This window comes from Prinia subflava, chromosome 11 (assembly GCF_021018805.1).
Source record: "Prinia subflava isolate CZ2003 ecotype Zambia chromosome 11, Cam_Psub_1.2, whole genome shotgun sequence".
Classification (NCBI taxonomy): Eukaryota; Metazoa; Chordata; class Aves; order Passeriformes; family Cisticolidae; genus Prinia; species Prinia subflava.
In genome coordinates this window covers 6,127,663-6,153,980 of record NC_086257.1, presented here as the reverse complement: position 1 = coordinate 6,153,980, position 26,318 = coordinate 6,127,663, and the positions used below count along the sequence as shown (strand labels likewise).

The window sequence follows — 26,318 nt, the reverse complement described above, 5'->3', positions numbered from 1 at the left end:
CCTTTTATGCTGCCACATTCTTGAAATGTATATTAAAATTCAAATTGATTTAATAAATGTTAGTTTTCTAATTCTATTTTGCAACTGCTGAAGGCATCAGTGTGGCATATGTTGAACTCACTGTCTAAATACTACTTAGTGTGCTGATGATTAATTCCCTAATTGTTTAAATTAGGGTTGGCTTGGTTTGGTTTCCTTGCCCTCCTGGCTAGTTGTTCGTGAGCAGAGCAGTGGAAAGGATCTCGTCTTGGTGCTGACAGGAATTCAGGAGCTCCAGTTGGGAAATCATTCCTTCCCCAGCAGCCTCCCGGTGCGTGGGGCGTTCCTGCCTCGGCTGGGCAGAGAGCAGGATGAGAGCGCGGTCCGGCACAGCCCAGGAGGGGCCTGTCCCTGCTGCCCACCCCAGGGAGAGTTACTGGGGGTGCAGCTCAGTGCCTGTTTGAGCTCCAGCCTGGCCCCAGCTGGGAATTCCCGGCGTTCCTCCCGCTCTGGATCCAGGAGCTGTTCTCAGCATTAGCACAGAGGGAGCTGCCGGGGGATTTCTTCTGCAGGAAGTGTGTGATAGTCCAGTTTTCTTCCCAATCCCCTTGAAGGCAGGGATTAACTGCCAAACTTTATTAAAACCCTGTAATTTGTAGAACAGTCAAAAAGAAAAAGCAGCAGTTTATGGTCACGTGTAATGGTTCAAAATGCAGTGCTCTGAACACAGTTCTGAGCAAGGAGGAGAAGCCCTCTGCTCTTCCATGTGGAGTTGGAAAGGCTCTGTCTGGGTACACACATGGGGATGTGTTCAAGAACAGTCAAACACACAAGTCACTGTGGCTGCTGGTGATAGGGCTTAGAGGGCAGGGTGGGGCTTTGTCAGAGGCTGGATTCGGTGCTCATGGGGGTCTTTTCCTACCTTAATGATTGTGTGATAAACCAGGGGTTGGGATTAAATCCCAGAGGAGGGGGCACAGGGAGACAAAAAATTAACCCCTGGATGTGCTACCTTGCGGCTCTCCCAGCAGGAGCTGCTCTCACTCCCTGGCTTGTCTGACCACGGTGCAGGCCCAGGGGCACTGGGGGCACAGAAGCCTCTCCCTGCAGATGTTCCTCCCTTGCATGGGAGCTGGAGACATTCCCAGGAGTGGAGGTGGCAGGGAACGGCTGCCTCCTCTGCAGAGCTCCCCTGGGTGCCTTCAGCACGGCCCGGGGCTGCCCCTGCCAGCCCTTGATGGTGTCAGAAGAGCCTGCAGAGCTGCAGGGAAATAACCCGAAAAGCCTGTTTGCCAAGGCAGGCACTGCCGGCATGGCACAGAGCTGCTCCCGCTGAAACTCCCCGAGTTCCAAGGAACAGATCCCACAGCTGTGGCACAGGGATGGTGCAGAGGTTCTGGCGTGACCCAGCACAGAAGTTTTTATTGCATGTAAGAAGCACCTCCTCCCCAGATAATTCTTATTTAAATTCTATATAAATCATTTAGAAAAGAATTTCTGATTGCTAAATTGGAGAACTGGAAGGATACAAACAAGCACCTTTGTAAGGATCATTCCAAGTGTGTGGCACAGCTGAGGAAACCCCCTCTGAAAGGTAGGTGATGCTGTTTCCAGTACTATCAAGAACATCAGGGGCAGATCTTTGGTCTTAACTATTTAAATTTAGAAATTGAAATGCTTTTGATACCCTAAAGAAACTCACCAAAAGGTGACTGTTGTATAGACAGATTTAGGCACCCCTTGGTGAAGCAGTGCAAGAGCAACACACTGACTCTGCTTGAGCATTTGCATATAGGTAAATTAGAAAAGGCATTACTGGTTTTCCCTTTCTTTTTCATCTTTTTTTTTTTCCCTTGTTCATTCCACTTGCAAATGATCTAGGAGCTATATCTTTGGTTTTTTTCAGGACAGGTTAAAATGAGGGAGCTGGGTGTTTGGTAAGTCCCAGGGACAGTGCTCCACACTGCAGACAGTGATGTGAGGGAGGTAAGTGGTCAGATTGCTTTATCCCAGTATTTTTGAGAAGACAGCCTGAAGTTCTGCCTTTGGAAAGGATTTGCTTGCAGGTACCTGGCTGCTGTGAGCTCACCACAGCAGGGAAGGAGAGTTTGGCACAACAGCTGGAGATGAAGTGAGCAGTAACACTTGACCCCACCACCGAGACAGGCTTTTCTTTTTAAATTCAAAAGTCCTTTAATTGCCAAAAAAGAAGAAAATATAAAGTAAAAATACAAAGATCAAACCATGCCAGCACAAAATGTCTCCAAAACTACTTTTACAAAGTATGAGAACCTTTATTATTATTATTAAATATTCAGTTTCTAGCCCCCTCACCCAGTGATACAGTGAGAAGATGAGCACACAAGGGGAAGCTCTGTTTGTATTTCTTATAGTAGCTCATGCTCATCACTGAGGTTCAGTTTTGTTTGCATAGACCTAAGATACTGATCTAGAGACTCCAAATCCACACAGTTACCATGATAGTTCAGTGAACTTAGCGTTGGTCTTTCAGGACTGTTCTGTTTCAGAAACTAAGCCCAGTACCTTGGCTGGAGTGTCCTGAGTCAGCTTCATTAAATGCTTGGTTCAGGAGAGCAGGAAGGCTTTGGAATCCCTTTTTTGCTGTCCATGTCTGTTCTGCAGCACTTGCCCCTCACAGGCAGGAGGGGAGCTGGAGCAGTGCCCAGGGTTCACTGCCAAAAACTGGGATGCAGCAAGTACTACTGAGATTTTAGAAGAAAGAAAGAAAAAGTCCAGCTAGTACCATTCCGGCAGTAATACTGAGCCACGCCTCCCATCTTAGTACTGCAGAGAGAAAATGTTTGTGATACAACAGTAAAAACCAGGGGGTTTGTAAGAACACAGGGCTTCATTTTGCTAGACAAAAGCAGACTAGAGAGAACAAATAAGCACAATCACATTTTTATCATGCAAAACTGAATTTTACTCACTTTTCTGACTACTTGTAAGGAAAAAGCCTTCGGTGTGAGCTGGATCTGCACTGAAAAATGCAGGATGTGTCCTTCCAGGGATGCAGCATCTCAAGTGGCACTGACATGGAGTCTGGAGGCAGAGCCAGAGCCAAGGGACTCCCACAAATCTTTTGAGCAGGGATTCTGGGGCTGCTTCACTCCAGCTGAGCAGCTCTGCTGGGTGGACACAAGCACCCTTGACTATCCCAGAAAAAAGCCAAGTAGGACAGGAGTTCCCAGATTTACCTCATTTAAATCCTGCAGAGTTACAAACCTTCCATCCAGAGCAGCTGGGGCCAGGGCTAAGTCACAGATGGGGTGTAGAATTATTAATGTGCACCCTTATTAATGCACACGTGCCTGCTGAATTGTGGTTATTTTCAAGTACTTCAGGGACAGAGAATGGATTTCCTTTCCTGGGATATTACTGCAGATTTTGCACTGCCATCACAGTAGCAGTGGTTTCTGCAGCTTGTCCTTCTATTCACATAAATGCAAAACATTTGCTGTAAATTGGGGGAGTTTCTTGGATTAGCTTGTGTTGACCTACCAGAAAGCAGGATTGGGTTTGGATTCACTCTGTGTTGTTGGAGCAGTACCGAGTGTCTGTTTGTAGGAGAGAGGGGCTGGTTTGGGCTCAGCAGAGCAGCTCTCAGCTTCCTGTCTCCATTTGTTGAACCAAACCTTGGGCAGGCAGCTGGTGACTTTACCAGACTCTGGGTTCTGCCTGCTGCAAAGAAAGGCACCAGTTCAGGCTGTGTGGTGTGAGGTGGGAGCCTGGATTCAGGGATGGGTTGAATCAAAGGGCCTCTGCAAGAGGCAGGTAAGAAACACCCTGAAGTGGGTGACTGAGGATTTCCAGAATGAGACATTGCAGTAGTGCTGCTGCTGGAGGAAGGACCATGAGGGTTCCACTTCAGCCTAGAATGGGGTCAGGTTGTTGTTCCTTTTGAGGAGTCTTAGTCTTTGGAGAGATGTAAAGGAACACAAAACTGAAAGGCCCCTCTGGACCACTGCAGAGAGGGAAGGGTGAACTCCTGCTGTGCCCAGGTTCTTCTCAGAGAAATGTGGCTGGAGCTGGTTCCAAGAGCAGCTCTGGGCTTTCTATCCTGTGTCCATTCCTGCACTCAGTTCCTTGGTGGTTCTGCATCTGGGCATTTGTGGAATCCCCCCAGGGGAGGTTTTCCCTTCGAGGTTATGGCAGTGATGGAGAAGGGATCCACGCACTCTGTGCTTGCTGCGTTCCAGGGGCTTGGCTGGGTTTGGTCAGTGCTCCCTGATTCATCTGTTCCTGTGGGATGCAGGTCACCTGGCAGGGCCTTTGCTAATGGTGTGGACATCCAGAAACTTCCCAAATGCCAGGTCCAGGATCCTGGGGGCTGTGTATGCATCCAGTCAGTTCAGCTGACACCTTTCTCTCTTCCCGAGTTTGTCGAGGGACAGTTCTGACCCCAGGGAGGCAGCAGCACATCCCCCTGGGCAGGGCCAGGCACGGCTCGGCCTTCAGAGGCTCCTGGAAAAGCCCGGAGTGCGCTGGGGTGAGCAGCCCGTTCCTCTTTGGGACACTGACCCCTGGAGGCACCGCGGGGATCCTGTCCTGTCCTTGGGGACACGAGTCCTCCCCTGCCCGCCGTGCTCTGCCTCCAGCGAGGGCAGCAGGGGCCTGCTGGGACAGGGACAGGCAGCTCCCAGCCCTGGCAGGAGGCACAGGGAGGTGACAGAGAGCCAGGGCACACACAGCAACCCAGCATTACAGTCTGGGCACAGCTGAGAAGGGAAGGGCCAGACCTGCTTGTGCATATGTGAGGGCTACAATTAAGAATTTGTTCCAATGACCCCTGTGCTGAACCACAGACAGCTCCTGCTGGCCAGGGGGGACAGCTGCAGCAGCAGTGTGTGCTGAGAGCAGAGGTATCACTTGTGATTCTAGAGGGAGAGTTGGTTTAATTTTGCACTTAAACCAGGAATTCATTAGTTACAGCATTTCCTCCCTGCGGCTGGGAGAAAAATTAATTTTGGCAATAATACAGACTAATTCCTTTACTAGTTAAAAGAGGGGGTTGGTTTTCTTCTTCATTATCTCAGCTTAGTCTCTTGGCTGCAGGAGAGGAGAACACAGGGATGGACGGAACTGGTGCACAGCAGGCACTGCAGTCTCTGCACAGCAGCTGAACAGCAGAGATCTGTATTTGCTGCAGATACTCTGCAAAACGATTCTGCACAGACAAAGCTCTGGCCAGAGGCAGATCAGCACAGGAGGGGACGTAGGACTAGAACAGGTAACTCTACCTCACATTCCTAGAGAACAGGACACGGCAAAGTGCTGGCACTGCTGACAGCTCCACAGCAGTGGAACAGGGGAAGAGTTTGGAGCAAAGCACAAAGGGACTTCACTCCCCCTGCACAGGCACGGTCCCTTCGTTTCCAGGACACGGAGGAAAAAAAGAATGTCACTGTCACTTGTGTTTTAAAAGATTTCTAGACACACTTTTAAGTTAATCTGGCAGCTCTTTTGTCACTCCTGGTATAAAGCCAAGGGGACAGAGTGGCACAGGACAGAGAAATGACCACTACAGATGTTGCATGCAGCTGTTACAGGTAATCATTAGATGCTGGCATTTATTGCACATCTGGGGACATAACAGAATTTATATATAAATGAAACAAGGTGCAATCACCATTTTCAGTGAGTGTGCACAATAACACATTGTAAAAAGCCTTTTCATAGAAATTACCTTATTGCAATTACACAGGAAGACAAAAAGGGGTCTCAAGTTTCAGTGTACAGAATAAAGCACATTGTTCCAATGATGGATTTAAGGAAAACCCCCAAGTGCCTTGGGACTGAATGCTATCCAATTTGAAAGATATGGGCTGTCTTCCACTCCTCTGTGCTCAGAGGTCTGAGATAACTAGTTTGTCTGACTTGTCTCCAGTTTCAGGGGGAGGTAAGACTTCATCTGTGTCATAGTCTTCTTCACATGATCTGCAAAGACAAAAGGTGTGTCTTTAAAAGCTGTGTTTTGGTTTTCAGGGCAGTTATTTCAGTGGCTACTAAAGCAGCTGGCTAAAATGCAGGAGCACATGAGAGGTGAACCTCGAGGAGGGGATTCCTGAGGCATGGGAAGAGGGTGGGAATAATCAGAACTCTGACTGCAGACATGGATCTGTGCTCCCATCCAGCCTCGTCTGAGGCTTCGGAACAAATTCTCACTGCTGTTCAGCACCAGAAAATCTGAATCCAGCTTCAGTAACAATTGTCAGGAACTCAACTGAGGCCAGAGCCTCAGCAGTTCAGTGTAGAAATAAAGTCATCCAACACAGCCTCAGGCCCCAGAGGAGCCTTGCCTCAGAAACACCTGGTCCAAGGCATCTTCTGGCTGAGGTGTGTTTTGACAGACACAGAAGAACAATTGTGGCCATGTTTTCATGCTCCTCTCTTGCTCAGCTTGAAATTTCACATCCAGGATTGAGCATTTATAGTCTGAGGATGTTTGGTGGGAATTCCCAGCTCCAGCTGCACTACCCAGGCTGGTTGTGTTCCATGCCCTGCAGCATAGGATGTGGCTCTGGGGCCCTCAGCACAGTCCTAGTCCCAAGAAATGATGGTTTTAAGATGTTTCCCTTCAGTCACAGCATACTAGGGGTTAGTTTTGCAGGGCTCCCAAGAAATGAAAGTTCTTCCTTTTGTTCTAAAGCCAGGTTGCTCACAAAGGAAATGCTGGAGCAGGTGCTCCAATGGCCAGCACAGGAATGGCTCTCGTGTTCAGTGGTAAACTGGGCTGCAAAAGGTGAACTCCTTTGACTGCCCAGCATGGATGTGCCAGGAAAGGATTGTCTGCCCCCTCCTGTGGTGTTTTTCCCTTGGCTGACCCATATGCTGCAGGCTCAGCAAACTCTTGGGAGGCTCAGGCAGGAACCTCCCTGTGTGCAGGGGAGACCAGCCCAGGGCTCCCTGGAGAACACTGTCCTCTCTCTTCATAAGGAAAGCACCTGCTTAGTAATTCTGCCACCTTCTGGATTCATGAATAAGTGGGAGAAGGGAAACAATGGTGTGGTCTGGATCCTGCCCCAAACCTGCTCTGACCACGTGTGCAAGGCTGCCAAAATATGTGCAGTTTGCACCTTTCTTGCCTCACTGCTGCCTGTGGGGGCTGTTGCCCTGTCTCCCCACCAGGAATGGATTAGGAATGTTTGCAGGTGCCTCAGCTTCTCTAATCTCTCCTTGGTTTAAAGTAATGCAGCAGAGGAAAACTTTGTATTTCCATTTGAATGCTGTTCTTAGAATGTTCCTTTTGTATTTCCTTTTTCTCCAGTTCTACCACCTTCTGTTAGCCTTGTCCCTTTCTCTCCTACAAATGGAACGTGACCTCTTCCCTCCATTGCACAGTCACCAGCAGCTGGAGCTCCATTATAATCTTTTTCTTCAAGTGTCTTTTGCTTCTGCACTAAACCCTCTCATGTCTGCTTCAAAAGGGACTTCCCACTGTCCTTTCCCAGTGAGTTACTTTTCCACTGCACTGGTTTGTTCCTTAAGGCTCAACAGTTCCTGCCTTTCCCATCTTGGAATAAATGCTTCCCACCTTTATAGCTAAGGAGCATCTCTGGGATGCTTTTGAACAAGATCAGCACTAGAGGTAATCAATCTCCTCCCAGGCCAGTTTCAGAACTTCAGGCCCACAAAAACAAATATGGGCTTGTGTGGGTTAAACACCCATTCCTCAAGACTCAACTGTGGCAACTCTAGGTTGTTCAAAGGAGGGAATTACTCCAGGGAATTCTTTCTGCCCTTCCCTCTGGCAAACACATATTTTGGCTCTGTGTGGTTCAATGATGTCCTTGTTCCCCCTTTCCCTTCCTTACACAGCTGGGTTCTGGCAATGGAGCAGTTGAGCCAATGGTCTAAGCTGCCTAAACCAGCATCCTCTGATCCTCTGCCTCTGTCCCCCTCTCCACTCTGAGCAGGATGCTCTGCATTGTGCCCTGTTGCTCAGGGGACATTTTCCCATCAGTAGCTGATAAAAGATCCTCTTCCTCCTTCCTTTCCCTCCCCTGTAGTAAGATCCCTTTCCTGAAGGCAATGGTGGTTCCCATGTCCAGCTGGCTGAGGCTGGGTCCCGGCACAGTGAACCCAGCAGTGCCCATTGCTGCCCTGCCCTGCAGGGAAGGCTTGGCTTGCTGCAAAACCAAGGCCTGTATCTGCATCAAAGGCCTGTGCTGGTGCTGCCTGCAGAGAGCAGTATGAGTGTCCATTCCCCTGGGACAGCCTCTCTCCGTGGAACCCCACACAGGTCAGAGAGCTGAGAAGAGCTCAGATCAGCTGAGGCTTCCAGTGAAATGTGAGGTTTTATTGTTGTCTCGAGCATGGCAAGACCTTCCTCTTATTTTTGGTGACTGCAGCTCTCAATGGGGTCCAGCATCCTGGAAGTATCTGTGGATGCTGTGAGTATTTACTGCCTTGATGAGATTCCTGTTCTGGGAGCAGCTTTACTCTGCCTGGGGTAGAAACCTTCTTTCCTGAGAAGCAGGGATAGGGCTAACCACAGAAGTGGAACACATTGATGTATTTGATATTGCTGAATGATGGTTGTTTTCAAATGTACTCATAAGACAAAGACCAGATTTCATGTTCTGCCAGCTAACTTAGCCAAAATTCTTCCAATCTCTCCCAGAGCTCACCAGGAATTGTCTTGGTTCTATTCCTGCTCCCTGTTTCTGTCATCTTCAAAACACAGCAGAAACAATGTATGTGCAAAAACTCAATGGCTCTTTCTGGCAAATTTGTCTGGGCATCCAGCTCTTTGTTTTTCTTTTTCCTTTCTTTTTTCCTTCGTGGTCTGTTGCTATGCTCCACAAATGAGATCTAATCCTGCTGCCATGACTACGGAGCTTTTCAGGGGCTCTTAAAGCTAGCAGCCAGGTTGCTGACATGCTCTTTGCAGGAAGACACAGAGCTGCTTCAGACCAGCTTCAAAAATCTGACATCCCCTGTCACTCTTCCTCTGGTTTTGGTGGCTGTGGGAATTCATGGTCCTGCACGGAGCTTTAATGGCAGCCTCCTGTTTCTCTTCTGTGCTGAAGACACAGGTGTTGCAAACCAGCTGCAGGGAATGCAGAAATTTCATCTTCCATCCTGCCCTACCTCATCTGCCATTGTGAAGGCCACAGAAAGGCCAGGCAGCTCAGAGGGGCTCAGAGGGGCTCAGAGGGGCTCAGAGAGGCTGAGGGAACAGCCTGTTGCTGTTTGGATGCACAGGCAGACAGGGAACAGCTCTCAATAGCTTTGCAAATCTCTGTGCCTAATTAGTAGGTGCTACTGTTATCCCAAGCAATTTCCAGTGTGGGAAGTTTAGAAAATGATGCAGTCTTCTCAATAGTGGCTCTATAAATACTGCTTAAGACTGGATGCAATCCTGAATCATGCAGGATTAACACAGGGTAAGCATTCTTTGGGTGGTGGAAAGAAATGTTCTCACAAAGATGCCAACACAGACACAAATCTAAAGGAAGATTAGACTGAGTCTCCATTTATCTGCAGGAAACCCTTGCCCACAGAGAAGTTCTGGAACAACTGCTCTGCCTAAATTCACTGGCTAAAGATAGCTGGTGTGTCTGTCCAGAATCTTACAGAAGGCTGAAAACTGAGTGTAGGTATTGAAGAAACCAAATGTTTACAAGAAAGTCTCAACAAAATAAATAAACTAATGAAAAATATTGAAGTATAACTTCTGAAGAGCACATAAATAGACATAAAGTTGGACTAAAGAAAGTCTCTGCTAAATATAATAAATGTAACAGAGCTACAGCTTCTAATCCATGGCAGTGTGACATGGTCAATACAGGGCCAAGACCAGCAAAAGTCATGTGATCTCTGTTTTTGTATGGAGACCAAAAGAAACAGGCTTTCCCTTTTTCCCCCTTCACTGATGTGTGAGGTGACCCAAGGGGCTGCCCCCCAACACCACTCCTGCTGCAGGGGCAGCTGTGCCAGGCCTCGTGTGCTCCAGAGCCCAGTCCAAACATTCATCCCATGTGCCCCCAGCAGAGCCCAGCTGGAGGTGCTGAGTGTGCCCAGGGCAGTGCCAGGGCAATGCCAGGACAGTGCCAGGCCCGTGCTCACCCCTCCTGCAGCTGCTCGTGCCCAGACTCCTCGGCCACCAGGATCTCGTACTCCTCAGCCGCGTACCTGTCCCAGTCCGAGGGCTCGGGGCTGTCGCTGTCCATGTCCTAGGGAGATCACACAGTCAGCCTCTGGGGTAGTAAGGAGTGGATGGAAACAGCCTTAAAAATTGTCTTAACTGAGAAAGCCACAACCACCTTAGAGTGTTTTAACATCTGCACATAAAGGGCTATGAAAAAATACCTCTCAGGGTCTGTAATGCCCAGCATGTGACCTGAGATGCCAAAACCTTCATCTGCTCCACTGCACAGATGCAACAGCCACACACTTGCTGTGCTCTAGCTCAGTCTGTGCACTCCTTACACGATGGAAGAGCTCAGTGGTTTCAAATCTGTCCATCAAAGATTGACTGTAACTGATCTTTTGAGGGACTCTTTACAGTTTGCTAAGTTAGAGAAATAGAGGATAACACCTCTATAAATACCTGGCCCTCTGCCATTTACTACAGGATGGGGATAAAAAGTTACCCCCTGGTCCCACTTGACTGCTTTTATGATGATCCAGTTTAAACAAACAACCAAACAAACAGGGTGTTTTTGTCAGGATGCATTTAAGCCTTGAATCACGGAACCTCAAAGTTTTTATTGGAGATTATGTGGAGCAGAGATTGTGTGAGAGAACAGAGCTGGTTTTGGCATCCCCTCCACTTTTCTGTACTTTGAGCAGATAAGAGGCTTCTGGGAGACAATCAGTAAGGTGTACTTGTGAAAAAAGTTCTTTTTTCAGTTGGATTTTCCCTACATCCAGGAGCACTCCAAAGATGAGTGTGAGATTTCCTTATGTAGAAATAAAGGTGATTGATACCTTTTGCACTGCAAAGGGATCCCTCTGTTCATTGTCCAGATATTTCTCTAAATTGAAGAAGGTGTTGAAGAACACATGAGCCATTCTGCACCTCTTCAGGTCTCTCAAGGTTACTCTTCCTACAGAAAAACCCCACATGGTTGTGTTACTGACTTCTTACAAAAGTTTTTATTGTAACACTAATAGCACAAAATTCCTTCAATAAAACACAATTCCTTCCCAAGTCAGTCAAGGATTTTAACATCATTCAATAAATGGGCGTATTTATTAAGCTTAAATCTCACATACATATGGAGGCCTGTGACGTTCATGTGAAATATGACGTTCATGTGAATGGGGATGGTGCAATTTTACAGTGTAGACTGTCAGCACATCCCACAGCTGGAGCACACACAAATTTTTGCTTCAGCCCCAGGCAGTTAATCCACAAGCTCTCTTGTTTCAGTATTTCAGACCTCCTGATGCACAACATCATGGCTCCACGTGCAGAAATTTCCACCCTGGCACTCTCCCACAGGGCTCTGCCTGTGGATGGGTTTCACAGTGGTTTGACCTTCTCAAGCCCCCACAAATGAACAGGGTGAAAGCTCTGCCTAAACAGGACCTACCTTCCCTCTCTGGCTTAACGAGGTCCAGCATCTGGCACAGCAGGTCCTGGAAGGGCAGAGGCTCTATGCCCATCACCTCCATGCGCTCACACTGCTCCTCGTAGAAGAATTCCAGCTCGTACATGGACAGCACCCCGTCCCCATCCAGGTCCATGCAGCGGAACCAGTACTCGATGCTGGAACAGAGCAGGGACACTGCAGCACTGCACTGGGACATCCACACTGCAGAGCCTGCAGCACTGCACGCTCCCCCTGCCCACCCTGTTCTGCCACAGCCTGGCATGAACCCAGGGATGCCAAGACCCGTGGGGAAGGGTCAGGGCACAGGCCAACACTCCCAGCACCTCCTCTTGGTGTCTCAGGTGGCTGTGAGCAGCACAGCCACACCCATGGCCTGTCTCACCTGTACCTCTGTTCCCTGTGCTGCAGCCCACAGGGGGCTCAGGTAGGGCAGGGAGTCCCTGACTGACCCAGCAGCAAGAGATGGCCAAACAGAGCCAGCTCTGAGCCCAGGACCCTGCAGGGACCCTGCTGAGGGACAAGGCAGCTGTCATGCACTCATTTGCTCCTTTGAGGCACAAGGATACACAAGGCAGAGGTCTCAGGCAGCTGCACTCTGCATCCTCCTCCCCTCTGGAGGCCTGCAGTTCTGGTCTTCTCTTGCTATGGGTAAGATTCCTTGTGCTAACACTCACGTGCACATCTGGATCACCCCTGCACAGCAGTCTCCCCCTGGCTGTACAAACCAAGCTACAGGCAGGTTTTACAAAGTGCCACAGAGAAGTTTCCCCACAAACCCTGCTTACACACCCAATCCTCCTGTGAAGGGATGTGCCCAACTGCCTCAGGAGTGTGTGCTCAGAGCCAGTGCCTCATGCATGAGGTGATCAAAGGCACTGGTGACTACCAAGACATAAAAAATTACAAGAAAACTCAGCTTCTACACTATTTTTCCTCAAGAAAGGCAAATGATTTGACCAACCATGATCAGTAAGATGTTTTTCCTAAGAACCTCCAGACCCCAAGCTGCGTTCTCTTGTAGAAAGTGGCAGGTCACAGAAGTTTCCATATCTTATTTGCTCATCTCAATGATTTTACTAAGACACAGAAATCACTCTCACCTTGTAGCACTCCTTTTGTCTTCCTCCGAGATCAGGAGCCACACAAAATCTGCGTAACTCATACGCCCTTCCTTTTGAACTTCAGTGCCTCTAGAAGACAGAGCAGAAAAAAAAATTAGAAATCACCAGGCCTCTAAATACTCAGGACATCAAAGATGTTTTTTAAATCATTAGTGAGACAAAATGGGGCACTGTCACCTATTCAGCCTGTACTCCCTGCACCCTGCAGCACCAGGCACAGCATTTGCTGCCTTTTATCACTGAAGCTCATCTGCCACATCCCCTCCCACAGCACGTCCTTTTTCAGAGACTTCAAAGCAGTGCTCTCCAGCTATCCCTGTGCCATGTCTTCCAGCTATGCCCAGTTAGCCCATCCTATGGGAGTTTTATTTTGTTTTCTTAAGATACCCAGAAGTCTCACTCCATGTTGAGGCAGCTCCAGCTGGAGCACCCTGTTGGAAACCATTCTGATCAGGGGCATTTCTGAGAATAACTTGTATTTCTCAGCCTGACAGAAATTCCCTTCCCTTCTTCCCCCAAGAAGTGTGCTGTTCCTCACCTCACCACAGCACCGCTGAATATCCGCTCAATGATCCTGTTTGACAAAGCTGGAAACAAGGAAAACACGGAGAAAATGAAGCTACAGCTCACAGGAAGAACTACAATCAGTTGTTCATGCTGAATCCACTCAAAGCACTTTCCCACTGTTAAAAGAAGGCTCTAACTACACTGCTTGTCTAACCACCCTCTGTTTAGCAGCATTTTCTAAAACCCCAAGATGATTCTCGCAGTGTGTCTGTCTTTGTATCCTTCCAAACACCACGCTGTCCCACAAAGTGTTACATGGATCCTTGGAAATGGGCAGCATGTTACTCCTACTTTGCTGCAGTAGGATTTGTTACATGGAAGGAGGAGACTGTCCCAGTGTGTACTGCAAAAGAAGTTCAGTTATCAAGCAAAAATGGCACATCAAATCCCTATAGAGCACTTCTGAGGAAAGGACAGGCTGTGGCAACCATGCTGCAGGGACGACAAGGAAACACCAGCATAAAGGTGAGGCTCTGCCAGCCAGGAGAGATGTGGCATAGATTGCTATGGCAGAGCACAAGCCAAGCAGCAGGCACCAGTTCTGGGCAGGATTTGCACAGTGAGCTCCCCACCCCAGGCAGGGCAGCCCCACCTTGACTCCTTCTACACGTTCTCCATCACTGCTGTGGTCCTGGCACAGGCACACCCAGCCTGCCCCACCCTCGAGTGCCCTGGCACAGCTGACAGGCTGCTGGGCACTGCACCCATGGCTTCTCCCCTTAACCCTTGGCTCCCCAGCACCTCAGGGCTCTTAAGCCTGCTGTGCAGCAAACACTGCATTCCACACTGCAGTTTCTCAGCAGGGACCAGTCTCTCACATCACCCACCCCACCCAGCCCTATGAGCAACACTCCTGAGTGCTGTGACTGCCACACTCACCCAGAGCCCCCATGGCCTCCCCATAAACACCTGCACTTGGAACACATGGGCGCTTTAGCCCTTTGTGGATTTGAATTCCATTTATTTATCTATGGCCCTTGGCCCTTCAAAAACTCACAGCATCTGCGCAACTTCTGGAAAGGTAATTACATGCTGAACTGAAGAGATACTCTCCAGAGTCCATCTGCAAGCTGAAATCCCTCAAGCTTCACTGGACTCTGGATTCCTCTCATGCATAATTAGACTGCACTTCCACAATTTCTGAAGTTCACATGGGCTCATCCTTCTTGTCCCTACTTCCAAGTTCCTGCAAAGCCCTCAGTAAATAATAAACAAGTTTCAGGACACTATTTTAGCCTGTCCTCCTGGCAATGACCCACATGAACAGAAGCTCCATCTGTAGCTACTCATGCAGAAAATAGTGTGTCCTGCAGTTCTCTGTGTCTAAGCTTGTACAACTCCTTCTCTAAATCAACATTTATTTAAGAGATGGGTGGTTACATTAAAACTTTTTCTGAGGCCTCAAATTAACCAAATTAAAGGCAGACTTTATTCTTCAGTAGGAATATTCTGTTTTCAGCAATGCCCTCACCCCACCACATTTGCAGGCAGCATACCTTGATCACTGTACCTAGCCAGGTCCTTCTGGCTGATGTAAAGGTCATGGTCAGTATCCAGCTCCCAGAATTTGCAGTATATAACATAAAAGTGCTCGTAGGAGAAGTAATCTGTGATCTGATTTATGTCATCCTCTTCTTCCAAGAGAGCAAGAGTCTGAAAGGGCACAAATACAGTGGGAAGTTAGACCTGGATGAAGAGGCAGCTGAGCAGCTGCAGTGCTCCAGTTCCTCAGGAAGCTGAGTGAACACAGAACTAACCCAAAGTGCAGCCTTTCCCCAATAGCTGGGGTTGCTGTATTCCTTACTGAGCACCTGGCTTGCCCATCCTGCTTAGCACAAGATCTCTGCCACTCCTGTCAACACTTTTGCTCATTTTAAGCTCCAGTGAAGAGTGAGGCAGAGAAACAGGAACACAAACTGCTGTGTCAGTTGGGATCCATGGTCTGGGAAACAATCCTGACCTGCACCAGAGACTCTGAGAGCCACTTCCAGCAGCAAGTCCACAGCTTTCCAAAGGAACTGAGATATGTCTTTACATATCACATTCACATCCCTGTCTGCCTCCTGAAGGGCAAAATCAAGCCTTGTTCCAGACTCACACCTGGACTGGGACAGGAGGGATGGACCCCAAACTAATCACACTTCCCTGTGCTGTTGCAGGAATCATTCTGGTTAAACTGGGAGGCTCAGACAGATTTCCAAACCTAACATCTGTTGACACATCTTACTAGGAAACATTTAGTGCTAATATCCATGTTTCATTCCCACTTTACACCTCCCTGTCCTTCCTAGCAACAAGAGGGCACTGCATGTTTCCCAGTGCCACCTCTCTACTCTTCCTCTTGGTACTGAGGCCGTGGGACACCCGATTTGTCAGATGAATCATGTGAGCTGCAGGCCTGGCCTCCCCTGCCCTCACAGCCTCTCCCAAGGGAGCAGACAAAACACAGCCTGAGCTACCCCAGGGAATGGCAGGCTCACTGGCCCTGCTATCCATATCCATAAAAACAGATGCTGTGCTATGTGTTGGCACTGGTATTTCAATATCAACTTCCAGCCACCTCCACATCCAAGGAGTCCAAACAAAACTCTCACATCCTATCCAGGTTCAGTGAAGTTTCTGGCAGGGATAACAGGATGGTACTGTATTCTGACTTGCTGACACCCCAGCCTCAACACCTTTGATCCATCACTCACTGGCCTCTCCAGACTGTGTCTGTCTCTCTCTCTTTACAGATGACAATCACTTGAGGACCTTTTGCCTTAACTATTTTTTTCTTTTGTAGCTCACACCCAAAGATGCCATTTACACATGCAGCAAGAACCTGAATTTCCCTGCTGCAGGAGAAAAAAGGCAGGGTAGATATGGAAGGAGAAAAATTGAGAGAATGTTGAGAGGGAGAAAATGAGTGGCTAAAGATGCAGGATAATCTGGGAAGATTCATTTGTAACAGTTTGGGAAGGAACAGGGATCCCAGGCCTTGGAGTGGCATGAGCCAATTCAAAAGAGCATTCATTTTTCCATTAGCTGATCAAGTAAGAGGTCAAGTAAGGGAGATGATGTCTGAAAAAAGAATGTGAATTCATACTGGAGGGGTTTGAGGAAGACAGCACACTACACCTGGAAGGGCAAACAGGACACAGGAGGAAAATCTCACTGTTTTAGCCAGTGCTTCACCTTTCAGCCTCAAGACTTTCTGGCTCTTGAGGCTGGGCTGGACATGAGCAGCCTGAGACAGTTTTAGCCTGGTGCTCTTTTGAGCAAAATACACAGAGAAGAGAGATCCAAATCCTGACATAAGGACACACGGCAGGCACTGGAACAAGAACTGAGCTCCATTCATTATCCTGTGGAGATCAGCTCCCGAGGTGCCTCATCCTGCAATGGCAGAGATGTTCCTGACCAGCTGTCAGTGGGCTGAGGGCTGCCCAGGAGGCAGGAAATTGGCTCTCCTGCCCCTGGCACTCCTGCAGCTCTTCTTGGCTGCTTGTGAGCCACTTCATGAGTGCAAGGCCATGTCCTGCTTCCCTTCCTGCTGTCTGGACCAAGAGCCAGGCTGCTGCTCTGTGTGGCCTCAGGGCTGGAGCAGGGTCACACCCTGACCTTCCCTCAGTGCCCTGGGCCCCTCCTGTCCCTGCTCTTCTCACCTCAGCTCAGACACAGCTCCTCCAGTAGCCCCAGTGCTCCTGCACTGAGCATCTGGCTCATCCCAGTGCAGCCCAGTGCAGCTCCCTCACATCCAGCCACAGAACAGGGAACGCTGCACTCTGGCTCCTGTCCCCACAGAAACACAAGTACCTGCAGGAAGTTGCTTTTCCTCAGCTCTGTTAGAGTGATCTTCCCCGACCAGGATCGATTGACTGTGTAGAATATCCTCTGTATAACCTGCAACATATGAACAGTGCTCTTGAAATCGACTCCTGAAACACAGCAGCTCGAGAATTTAAATGCAGTACCTTGGTTTATTAACTCATCCTAAGGAGACCTCTTTTTGGAAACTGTTTTGTGATCTTTTCTGTAGATATTACTGTCCTTAATTGACTACACAATCTGAAAGCAACATTTGATTCTTAAACAGTATTATCCCTTTCCAGTCTGAAAGCATTTTCACTGCTGTGAATTCAGCTCTTTGGGCATGCAGATGTATTGTTTACGTCAGGGAACACATTCAAAGTGCTGATGAATCACTTTGAGTTTTTCACATTTAAGGGGATGTAGTTTGCATGAATCCCCAATGAAAAAGGGTTCTAGGAAAAAAGAAAAAATGACTTCTGACTCTTCTGATTCCTGCAGAGGAAACAAGACATGTAAATGAAAGGCACAGTTACTGTCTGACCCATTGTAACTATAACAATGCCTCATGTTCCCAGGGCCTCTGCTGAAAGTAAGGAGGGTTCTGTTTGTAATTATTTTGGGCAGGTGTTAACCTCATTTGCCTCCTTTCCAGATCTGCCTCTGATGAAAGTGAGCAAAAATCACGGGGGAGAGGCCCAGAACCCTCAGATGCCAAAAGCAAACAGCTCCAAGTGTGAGACTGAGCTCACTGCCAAGCCCCTCAAAAAGCAAACAGCCCCTCCCAATCTGCTCCTTGTCAGCTGTCAAGTGTCATCACAGAGGGGGGAAAACACACGTGTGACCAAGCACATGCAAGAATAAACCTAGCAGGGCAAACAACAAGTAAATATCACCAGCATGAGAAAGGAAGAACAGAATTAATTTGACTGTCAGCACCAGAATCTTGTTGATCAAACCTACAACACACCTTTGATGTGTCTGACATGTTGGCACATTCTCCCAAAATTTTGGTAACCTTTAGTGCACATTATTCCAACACAAAAATTAACTTTACACAACAATGTGGACATTGCAGGGATTAATCCAGCTAGCAGATTAAATGGGATGGATTTCTCTTTTAGCCAGAACTAGTTTCTAGTGGGCAACCACTACTAAGGGGCCTTCTTTGGACTCAGTCAGACAAGTGCTGGTTCTTAGTCCCAGAAGAGATCCAGAACTAAGTCTGAGATTGCTCCCAACAGCCTGCTTTGGGATACACAGTGAGACAGTAATTGATAATGGCACACACAACTCTGAGAGCAACAAGAACTCAAATGGGTTCAAATGTACCCTGAAGAGAGAGAATTTATAGATCCAACTTAGCTGAACATGACACCTTTTGGTAACACTGCAGGCCCTTCACGACCCCAGGTCTAAAAGGTGGATATCCTTTTAAAGTTGGGTGTCATTTTAATTACAAACAGACCAAAACCCAGATCTATCATAATGTAGCAATCACTGAGCAATGTTCTGTGGCCTGTGTAGCACAAGAGGTCAGACTAGGTAATCACAATGATCCTTTCTGGTCTTAAGCACAATGTTTGTTTCTTCTTTCATGCCTCTGGCAGCCACTGCCATTCTGCTCTCTGTTTCTGGACTTTGTTTGGCTTTTGCTTCCAGCTTGCACAAGAGCTCAGAGGCTGGAGTGGTCTCACCTCACACATCACCCATTATCACACCTGACAACTTTGTAGCAACTCTTAAAAACACAGGGCATTCACACCATTCCAAGGACTCACAAATAGCAATCCCAAGGATCAGAAATGGGACCCCATACCAGTAAATCTTCTTTTCCTCTGCATACAGGGTAATAAAAGACAACAAACTGTTCCCATTTGTGACACATTGACACAGACCACATTGATAAAGATGTTCCATCTGCTTTCTCCTCACCTATCTGTATAAAAAAGCCATTCAGAGGTAAAATGGGATCTCTTTTCATGTCCCTTACCATGTCCAGTCACTCAGTGAGGGCTTTATTATTCAAATAATGGCCCAGTTTCCATGGGCAGTACATAGTATATATCTCACTATAAAATCTCAGTACTTCTCTTTTTCTTTTTCAGGTTGTAAACACCAAGCTGTCAAAAAAAGCATTTGGGAAATGTCCCAGAACATCATTACCCAGCCTGAGATGATGTGCAGCATGCAAGCCACACTTGTCACTCAGGCCATAACTGGCTTCATGTTTCTGAGTTCAATACACAACCACAGACCCACAGAACACCTTGAGTTGGAAGAGGGCACAAAGATCATGGAGTCAAATTCTTAATTAGCCTTTGGAAAGAGGAGCCTTTCTACTTGCCCATTATTCTCATGTAATTGACCTCCAGGCCCAAAGCATTCATGGATGAGTTCCAGACCTTTCCCTGATCTTCCCACAGAAGAACAAAAGCAACAGCATTTCTGGACAAAACAGGAACCTTTATTAATCCCTGTGGCCATTGTCCCCTTACACATTTGCATTGGTGCTACTGTACAAGCTGAAGTACTTTTCCACAAGCTTTAATCTTTAAATTGTTTTTAGCTCACAGCTTTCCAAGAGCTGCATGCACTGCTAGCTCTGAGCCTGGTTTGAACATTCAGGTAGAAATCACACTAAAGCTTTACAACAAATGCCACAGGATATTCTGTCATGTTCTGCATCATCTTCACCAGCTTCAGGAGTTGTCTCTGTTGAAACAAACACAACTGGTTTAGTAAGACAGTGGCAAATAAAACAGATATAATACAGATAAAATTACAGCCTGCCACGTCCAAAAGGCCCCTTTAAAAGGTTCTGAGGTGGCAATAAAAACTGAAATGTGCATTCACATCTTACCCATCCTAGACTGTGAGGTCACTCTCCAGGAGATTCCAGCCAAGTGATGCTGTACCCAGCAATGAACACAAAGCCACGTGTCCTTACAGCCCTTGTCTGTAACACAAACATGAACTGTAATTCTTGTGTGGCAGCAAATGCAGCATTCTGTCTCTGTAAGGAGGTATAAGGCACCCTACCTTGAAGCAATGAAAATGATCCAAGTGGTCTCAAAATTCAAGGACAAAGCTGTTTCCTTCATTGCCTCCTGGTGGAAATACTGGATTTTGTAACATTAAAGAGGGATGTGCCAAACTGTCTGTGAAAGGAGAGGTGAGCAATAGGAACTGCTGCTGTCAGAGAGCAGAGCCACTGCTGCAGAGGACTGATGCTGCCCCTCCAGACGGGCACAGCCTGCCCAGCAGCCTCCTGCCTCCTCACGTGCTGGGCCTGCTCCCCCCGGGGGGATTCTGCTGGCACAGACCCCCAGAGCAGAGCTCTGCTGGCAGCTGAAGGACAGCTCACCTTTGTCAGGTGTGCTGCTCCTCTCTGCTCAGCTACAGGCACCTCCACTCCCTGCTGCCTTTGGAGCAAGCCTTGGAATCCCCCTCTGCCCCAGCACTGCCAGTAAGGGGCCCAGAGGCTGTGACTGCAGCAGGAAAGCACAGCAGACATCAAGCAGGATCAAGAAGCTCTGAGGAGCTTTGTGTACTTATGAAAGACTGGTTCTGTGACTGCTTTAGTGACACAGCACCAAGCCCAGGCACCAGGGAAGTGGTGCAAAGGGAGAACGGAAGGAAAAGGTGCTGCCCTTTAGTAGCAGCCTGCGCTTCAGTTATGTGGAAGTGGAAGCTCAGCTTCACTCAGTTGGTCTCAGCCACCCCATGCAGTGCCCTGGTGAGTCCAGAAAGGGCAGCAAGGGTGATCATGTGAGGGATTACTCTACAAAGACATTTGGTTTTTGCCTGAAAAATACAGGAACAGTGTGTCACTTAAGAGGAGCCCATAAAGGCAGATGGAGAGAATTGCCTTTGTCAGCAGCCAGGACAAGCACACATGGCATTGACCTATGGATATTGCAGTCAGAAACTGACCCTAGTGTGACCTTGAACCTTTCAGTCTCACCCTTCCATGCACTTGAAACGCCAAATACCAGGGTGCATGTGCCACGGGCACTTTCCACACTCACCCATTCACACGCCTCCATAACTCCCTGGCCATTCCTATGCCTGTTCTGGCCTAACATTTATGTTGTCTTACTCCACAGGGATTAAACACATTGATTATACACTGCTGTTCACTGTCACGTTCAAGTGCATCTAAAACATTTCGAATGGATTCTCATGATACATTTTCATTAGTGTAACAGTTCAGGATTTGCCCTGAAGAAGTGTCTTGGTGCCATCTGCTCCTTACAGAAAGGAACAAGCATGTGTGTGCCAGGAGCCTCCCAGCTGCCATGTGTGTGCAGCCCTAGGCAGGCCCTGGCAAGCAAACAGGAGAAACTTTAAGCCCAGGGCCCTGCTGGGATACAGCTCCCACCAGGTCTGTCATTATTTGAATTTGTTACAGAGATAAAACTTTCCAACGTTTATACCTTTTATCCAGATTCACACCCAACATGAGTCAAGCTCAAGGCTCAAAAAAAGTACAAGCACACTTAGGTAAAGTGCCAGCCTAAGTGCTGACTGCAAGCTGGAACAAAGCTACTGAACAAACCCCAGCCACAAACCCAGTCACAAGAGCCTGGGGACAGAGAGCCTGGACAGGCATCCTGGCAAAAGGAAGCTTGGACAGCAGATCCCTGGTGGCAAAGGGTGCTTTGTACTGAGGAACAGGTATGGATTCTCCAAGCCTCAAGTAAGAGAAACCTTCAAACAGGCAGCCTTCCATGTCTCAGCAGCCCAGCACAATTCAGGGTGACCTAGCAGCTCCCAAAGACCAAAGAATTTATTTTCCATTCATCAGGCCGAAAAAGATGTTTTTATATATTTGCTTAAGACCAGAAACAACCATTATTAACCTTTGTAATAACCTCTTGCACACACAAGTGGATTATTTTTCTTTTGGAAGCAGTTGTTAGAATACCTCACGATCAGCAATATCAAAAACACCTATATTTTTAAATAACTGAAGGATTTGCTGGTAGGAACAGTGGCAGATCCCCAAGGGAGGCAGTGGCACCAGAGGGGATCCAAGGGGCAGCCTACCGTTGTGATATAGCGGGAGTGGAACTCCGGAGCGTCCTTCAGGAACGTGAGGCCAGGATGCGTTTCCACCACGTCCTGCAAGGGAAGAGGAAATGCAATGAAGTAGCTTTTCTTCTTTCAATGCTTAGAAGTTACTGGGTTTACAAACCAATACTTTGCTTACTCTTGAAACTATTTGAGCATTAACAATAAAACTGAAATCTTTTAATCTATCAAGTGAACCTTCTGTTATAGTAATACAATGCATTTGCTGGGCAATACGCACCTGGTGGGCCAGTTTGATTTACTTAAGGACAGAAAAACAAAGGAAGAGAGTTAGTGAGTAGATGAAAACTCATTTTCATTGAACGAGACAAAAATTCGTTAGTTGACCATGCAACTATCTCCCCTCCAAGATTTTTGTTTTCCTCCACTCATTGAAGGTATTAACATTTGTTAGAACTAGGTGTCAGAAATAAACATTCCTTTAGAAAGACTCTTCTGTCCAATGAAAACTCTGTGAGCCTCAGAATGCTTACAGATACGATTAGTATCCAAAATTCACTTGGACTACCTGTGCAGATGGCTCTTTCTCAAGACCAGCTTTTTGTAAGTCAGACACTGGCTCGCAATGCCAAATCTGCATGATCAAATCCATGGAGAAACTGCTCAGATCCTGAATGAATCAGGTCGGCTCCTGTATGAATCAAGGCCTGTGTAATATTTCTCCATGTCTGACTCCTCTACCCTTTAAAGGTGTTCCAGGTTCTGCAGTGCCTGTTCCATGCTATGCTGCCCTCAGGGGTGTGATATGCCCAAATTTTGGGCAGTATAACAGGATGTCTCAGATGGTGGCGTAAACCAGGGTAATTTTGCTGATCTTTGGCTGACTGACAGACAGGACTGTGCACGCCTTGGGTTGCCCCAGGAGCTAAAGAGCAGAGCTGCAATCCACCAGGAAAGGCAGCGTGCCCAGTGGGGAAGAGATAAAGGGCAACAAGAGAAAATGCACCCATCACAGACCCAGTTCTGTTTGAGAGACAGATACAGCCAGTGCAGACACAAAATCTTTCCCCAAAGCAGCATCTCCACAGAGGTTTTACCCAGAGGGTAACACAGTGTGAGAAATCTAGGGATGTGTGGCAAAGATCAGAAAAAGTACAACAGCTGATCAGAGGAGCAGATGGATGTGATTTATAGACACTATGGAGAAGCCCTAAAGCTATCCAGAGCCTGCCTAAATGGCCACAAGTAATTAAAACAACTATACTTTGTTAAAAATTAATGAAAAGGAAGGAAAGACATGAAATGAGGATGTGCAGATTTAGCCTGAATATTAGGAAAAAAAAAAAAAGGCAATGAGACTTGTGCATTAGCAGGTTTAGAGGCATATACAGAACACTTGGAACTGCAGAAATTTTGCCAATATTTTTATGTGATAATGTATCTGGTACTCTGGCTAGTCAAATTCAATTATAACTATCTTGCCAAACAACTTTTACAACTTTTCCAATAAGCTTTTATGTTGTGCTTGACTATCAACAGCAACAAGCATTTCTCCCAATATCCACATAGAGAAATGGGGCAAATTCCAGCCTGGTTACCAGGCACTGATAAATATGAATCCTGACAAGAGACCAGTCCTCAGTGCCTTTAGCAGCAGTTGCAGTTGGTTTGGCACTTAAGGCTTATTTCTATTTCACTCCAAAATGAACCCCACCCAGGTGCTGTTGAAACCAAAGGTCTGCTCATGCTTGGTAAATGTTTAATGCCATGGAAATCAAGAAGGTGGCAAGTGAAGGTAGCTGTGTGCCCTCTGTCCCTGCGGAGCTGTGGCAGTACCTGGAGCAGAGGGATGAAGTCCTCCTGTTGCAGGCAATCACAGCCAGGCTTTGCCAGGAGGGAAGTGAACCTGGAGGCATCGTCGTGGCAGTTCCTCAGGATCCTGCGGAGAGGGGAGGAGTTACCCGCAGCCCTTTGCACCTCCCTGCTGCCCCGGGAGGGTCAAAGGCGGCACAGCACAATACCCGTGCTGGGAATCACGCAAATGCTGACCCCACACTACCAGCACCTCCTTCAAGGTCTTTCAGCTGCTGCACCAGGGCACCCAGCAGCGATTGTTTCAAGGTTAACACTGCTGTGGTAAAGCAGGTTTATTACTAAGCACCTGTGGAATCAGAGGAAGCAACCTGACTCTTGCCAATGCTGCAGGCTCACTCCAAGTGCAGAGCACCAGCCCAATGGGATGCCACAGGATGTGCTCTCCAATGTAACCCTTCACTATACTGCAATATTTGGGGAGACTGCCAAACCACAGGGACTGAACATTCACCCCGAAAAATCACTTCTCAGAAAGAAAAAGGGCATCCCCTGTTAATTACAGCCCATCTGGAGCTGTGCACCAAAGCCACAGAAAACAGCCTAATGAAGGCATTGGTAGGACTGAGTGTTTGGAGAGGTGTGTGAGCTCAGCCCCCTTTGGCTGAGTGTGCATCCGACACACCAGGTCTTGTCTCTGTCTTCTTCTCACACAATACTGCACTGGCCAAAGGTATCACAGTTGTGTGATTTACTCCAGAGAAACTCATGAAGAAAGGAACTCCACGCCATTTACCAACCACTGGTAACAGAATACAGCATTTGGATATATCAAACACTATGCTGTTCACATGGTATTAGGGAAACTCAGAAAACGACACTGTTTTCTTTATTAGCTGTGAAAATACAAATGCACTGTAATTATTTACTGTGAGTGATTATTCACCACTTTCCTCTCCTGACACATAGCACTGAACTGGCTGTAGTTCTCCAGCAGAAATCACACTGACTTGTTTCCTGCTAATTCTGGCCTCGTTACTCTGGGAAAGGCAGACTTTACAAAAAAAAGAGTTCTTTCAAATAAGCAAAAAAAGATTCAGCAATCCTGTTGGCTGCACATTTCTATCATGGTAACTGTCAACTAACAAATATATTCTAAATCAGCTGCAGAAAGAGGTGCTAATGTTTTAGCTTAAGAAGAATAGGTACATAAAGATGAATCCCAAAGCCCTGTTTTAGCTACAAATAAAAAGATCTTACATTCAGAAGGGTTTTATATTGAGCAATTCCTATAGACTTGACAGGAAGTGAACATGTGGCATTTCGAGAAGTCAGTCACCTACTAAGAAAATTGAAAATAGGCTTCAGCAACTAAAGATACCTGGTTTGTTACAGCTAGGTTCACATATCTGCAGTTGAACTTTACCAGAAATACTATATTTCTCCTGTTTTTCAGCTTTCCAGCAAAGATTTTCTAACTGTCAGAGGGGAAGAGGAAGGGATAAAAAATAATATCCTTCTAAAAGAGCAATTAAGTGAGAAAAGCATACAAAGCTTGTTGTGGAAATGGGGTGGTTAAAAGGATACAGAAGAGGGACATGACCACAGTCTACAAATATCTGAAGGATATGAAAATTACAAAAGTGAAAATGTGGTATCATACATTAGGGATTAATCTGAAGTAATTGGAGGAACCTAAGGAAGGAAAATACATTGTCTATGTCAAGACAAACTTAGAGATCACAGTCACCCCTAACATTTTTGTTATTTTGCCAGGGTAACTAGAAGCTGTTTTGACAACATCATCCCAGGAAATACTTTGGGAATTCAGGGTTAAAGGCTATGTCAAGAATCTGAAGAGCAACCATTAAGTAAAAAATTAGAACTCTCTCTGGAGAGGAGATGGAGATGCTGTTCAGGTGTTTCACAAAGTAGACTAAAGCCTGAATTGCCCTGGAGGGAAAAAGATTAGGTGAGGGAACAAGTGTGCTCCATGTCAGAGCTTTGTCTGCAAGCAAAATGCATCCATCCAGAGCTCTCCATTTCCAGAGTGTGGACTGTCAAACCCCACAGGTGAATTCCACAGCTTGCCTGGGGAAGGCAGTAACTATTAAAGCTCCCAGAGAACCCAGCTGTATGATGATGCCTTTTCCACATTCCTCTTTCTGTCCTGTAACACTATCACACACCTCCTCTCCCAATTCCCAAATGGCACTTGCTTAGTGCACCAGTGTAGAGCAATAAGGGTGGGCACAAATGTACCCCAAAATCACAGACAACTACCAGGTATCTCAGAATAGCTGACATTTCTGGGGAGCTTGTAAACATATTTTATACACCAACTAACTCAAAACACCTTACTATCTATACAATTACTTCCAAGTTTGTGGATGTCACATGGAAACAAGTGTTCAGAGAGTTTGGG

The 26,318-nt window shown here is 47.1% G+C and overlaps 1 protein-coding gene across 4 annotated transcripts in view; it reads right to left on the bottom strand.

Moving 5' to 3' along the window:
- Nucleotides 1–5,228: 5,228 nt before the first annotated feature.
- Nucleotides 5,229–26,318, bottom strand: part of PPP2R3A (protein phosphatase 2 regulatory subunit B''alpha) — a 53,970-nt gene continuing 32,880 nt past the window's right edge. For all 4 annotated transcript variants that reach the window (XM_063408109.1, XM_063408107.1, XM_063408106.1 and 1 more), the window contains 10 exons: nt 23,918–24,020; nt 22,097–22,171; nt 17,051–17,137; nt 14,749–14,905; nt 13,224–13,272; nt 12,665–12,754; nt 11,544–11,719; nt 10,936–11,054; nt 10,072–10,178; nt 5,229–5,937 (listed from right to left, as the gene is read on the bottom strand). In XM_063408109.1, coding sequence (XP_063264179.1) covers nt 5,847–5,937; nt 10,072–10,178; nt 10,936–11,054; nt 11,544–11,719; nt 12,665–12,754; nt 13,224–13,272; nt 14,749–14,905; nt 17,051–17,137; nt 22,097–22,171; nt 23,918–24,020 — 1,054 coding nt within the window. In that variant the 3' untranslated portion in view covers nt 5,229–5,846. The remainder of the gene's footprint in view (nt 5,938–10,071; nt 10,179–10,935; nt 11,055–11,543; nt 11,720–12,664; nt 12,755–13,223; nt 13,273–14,748; nt 14,906–17,050; nt 17,138–22,096; nt 22,172–23,917; nt 24,021–26,318) is intronic.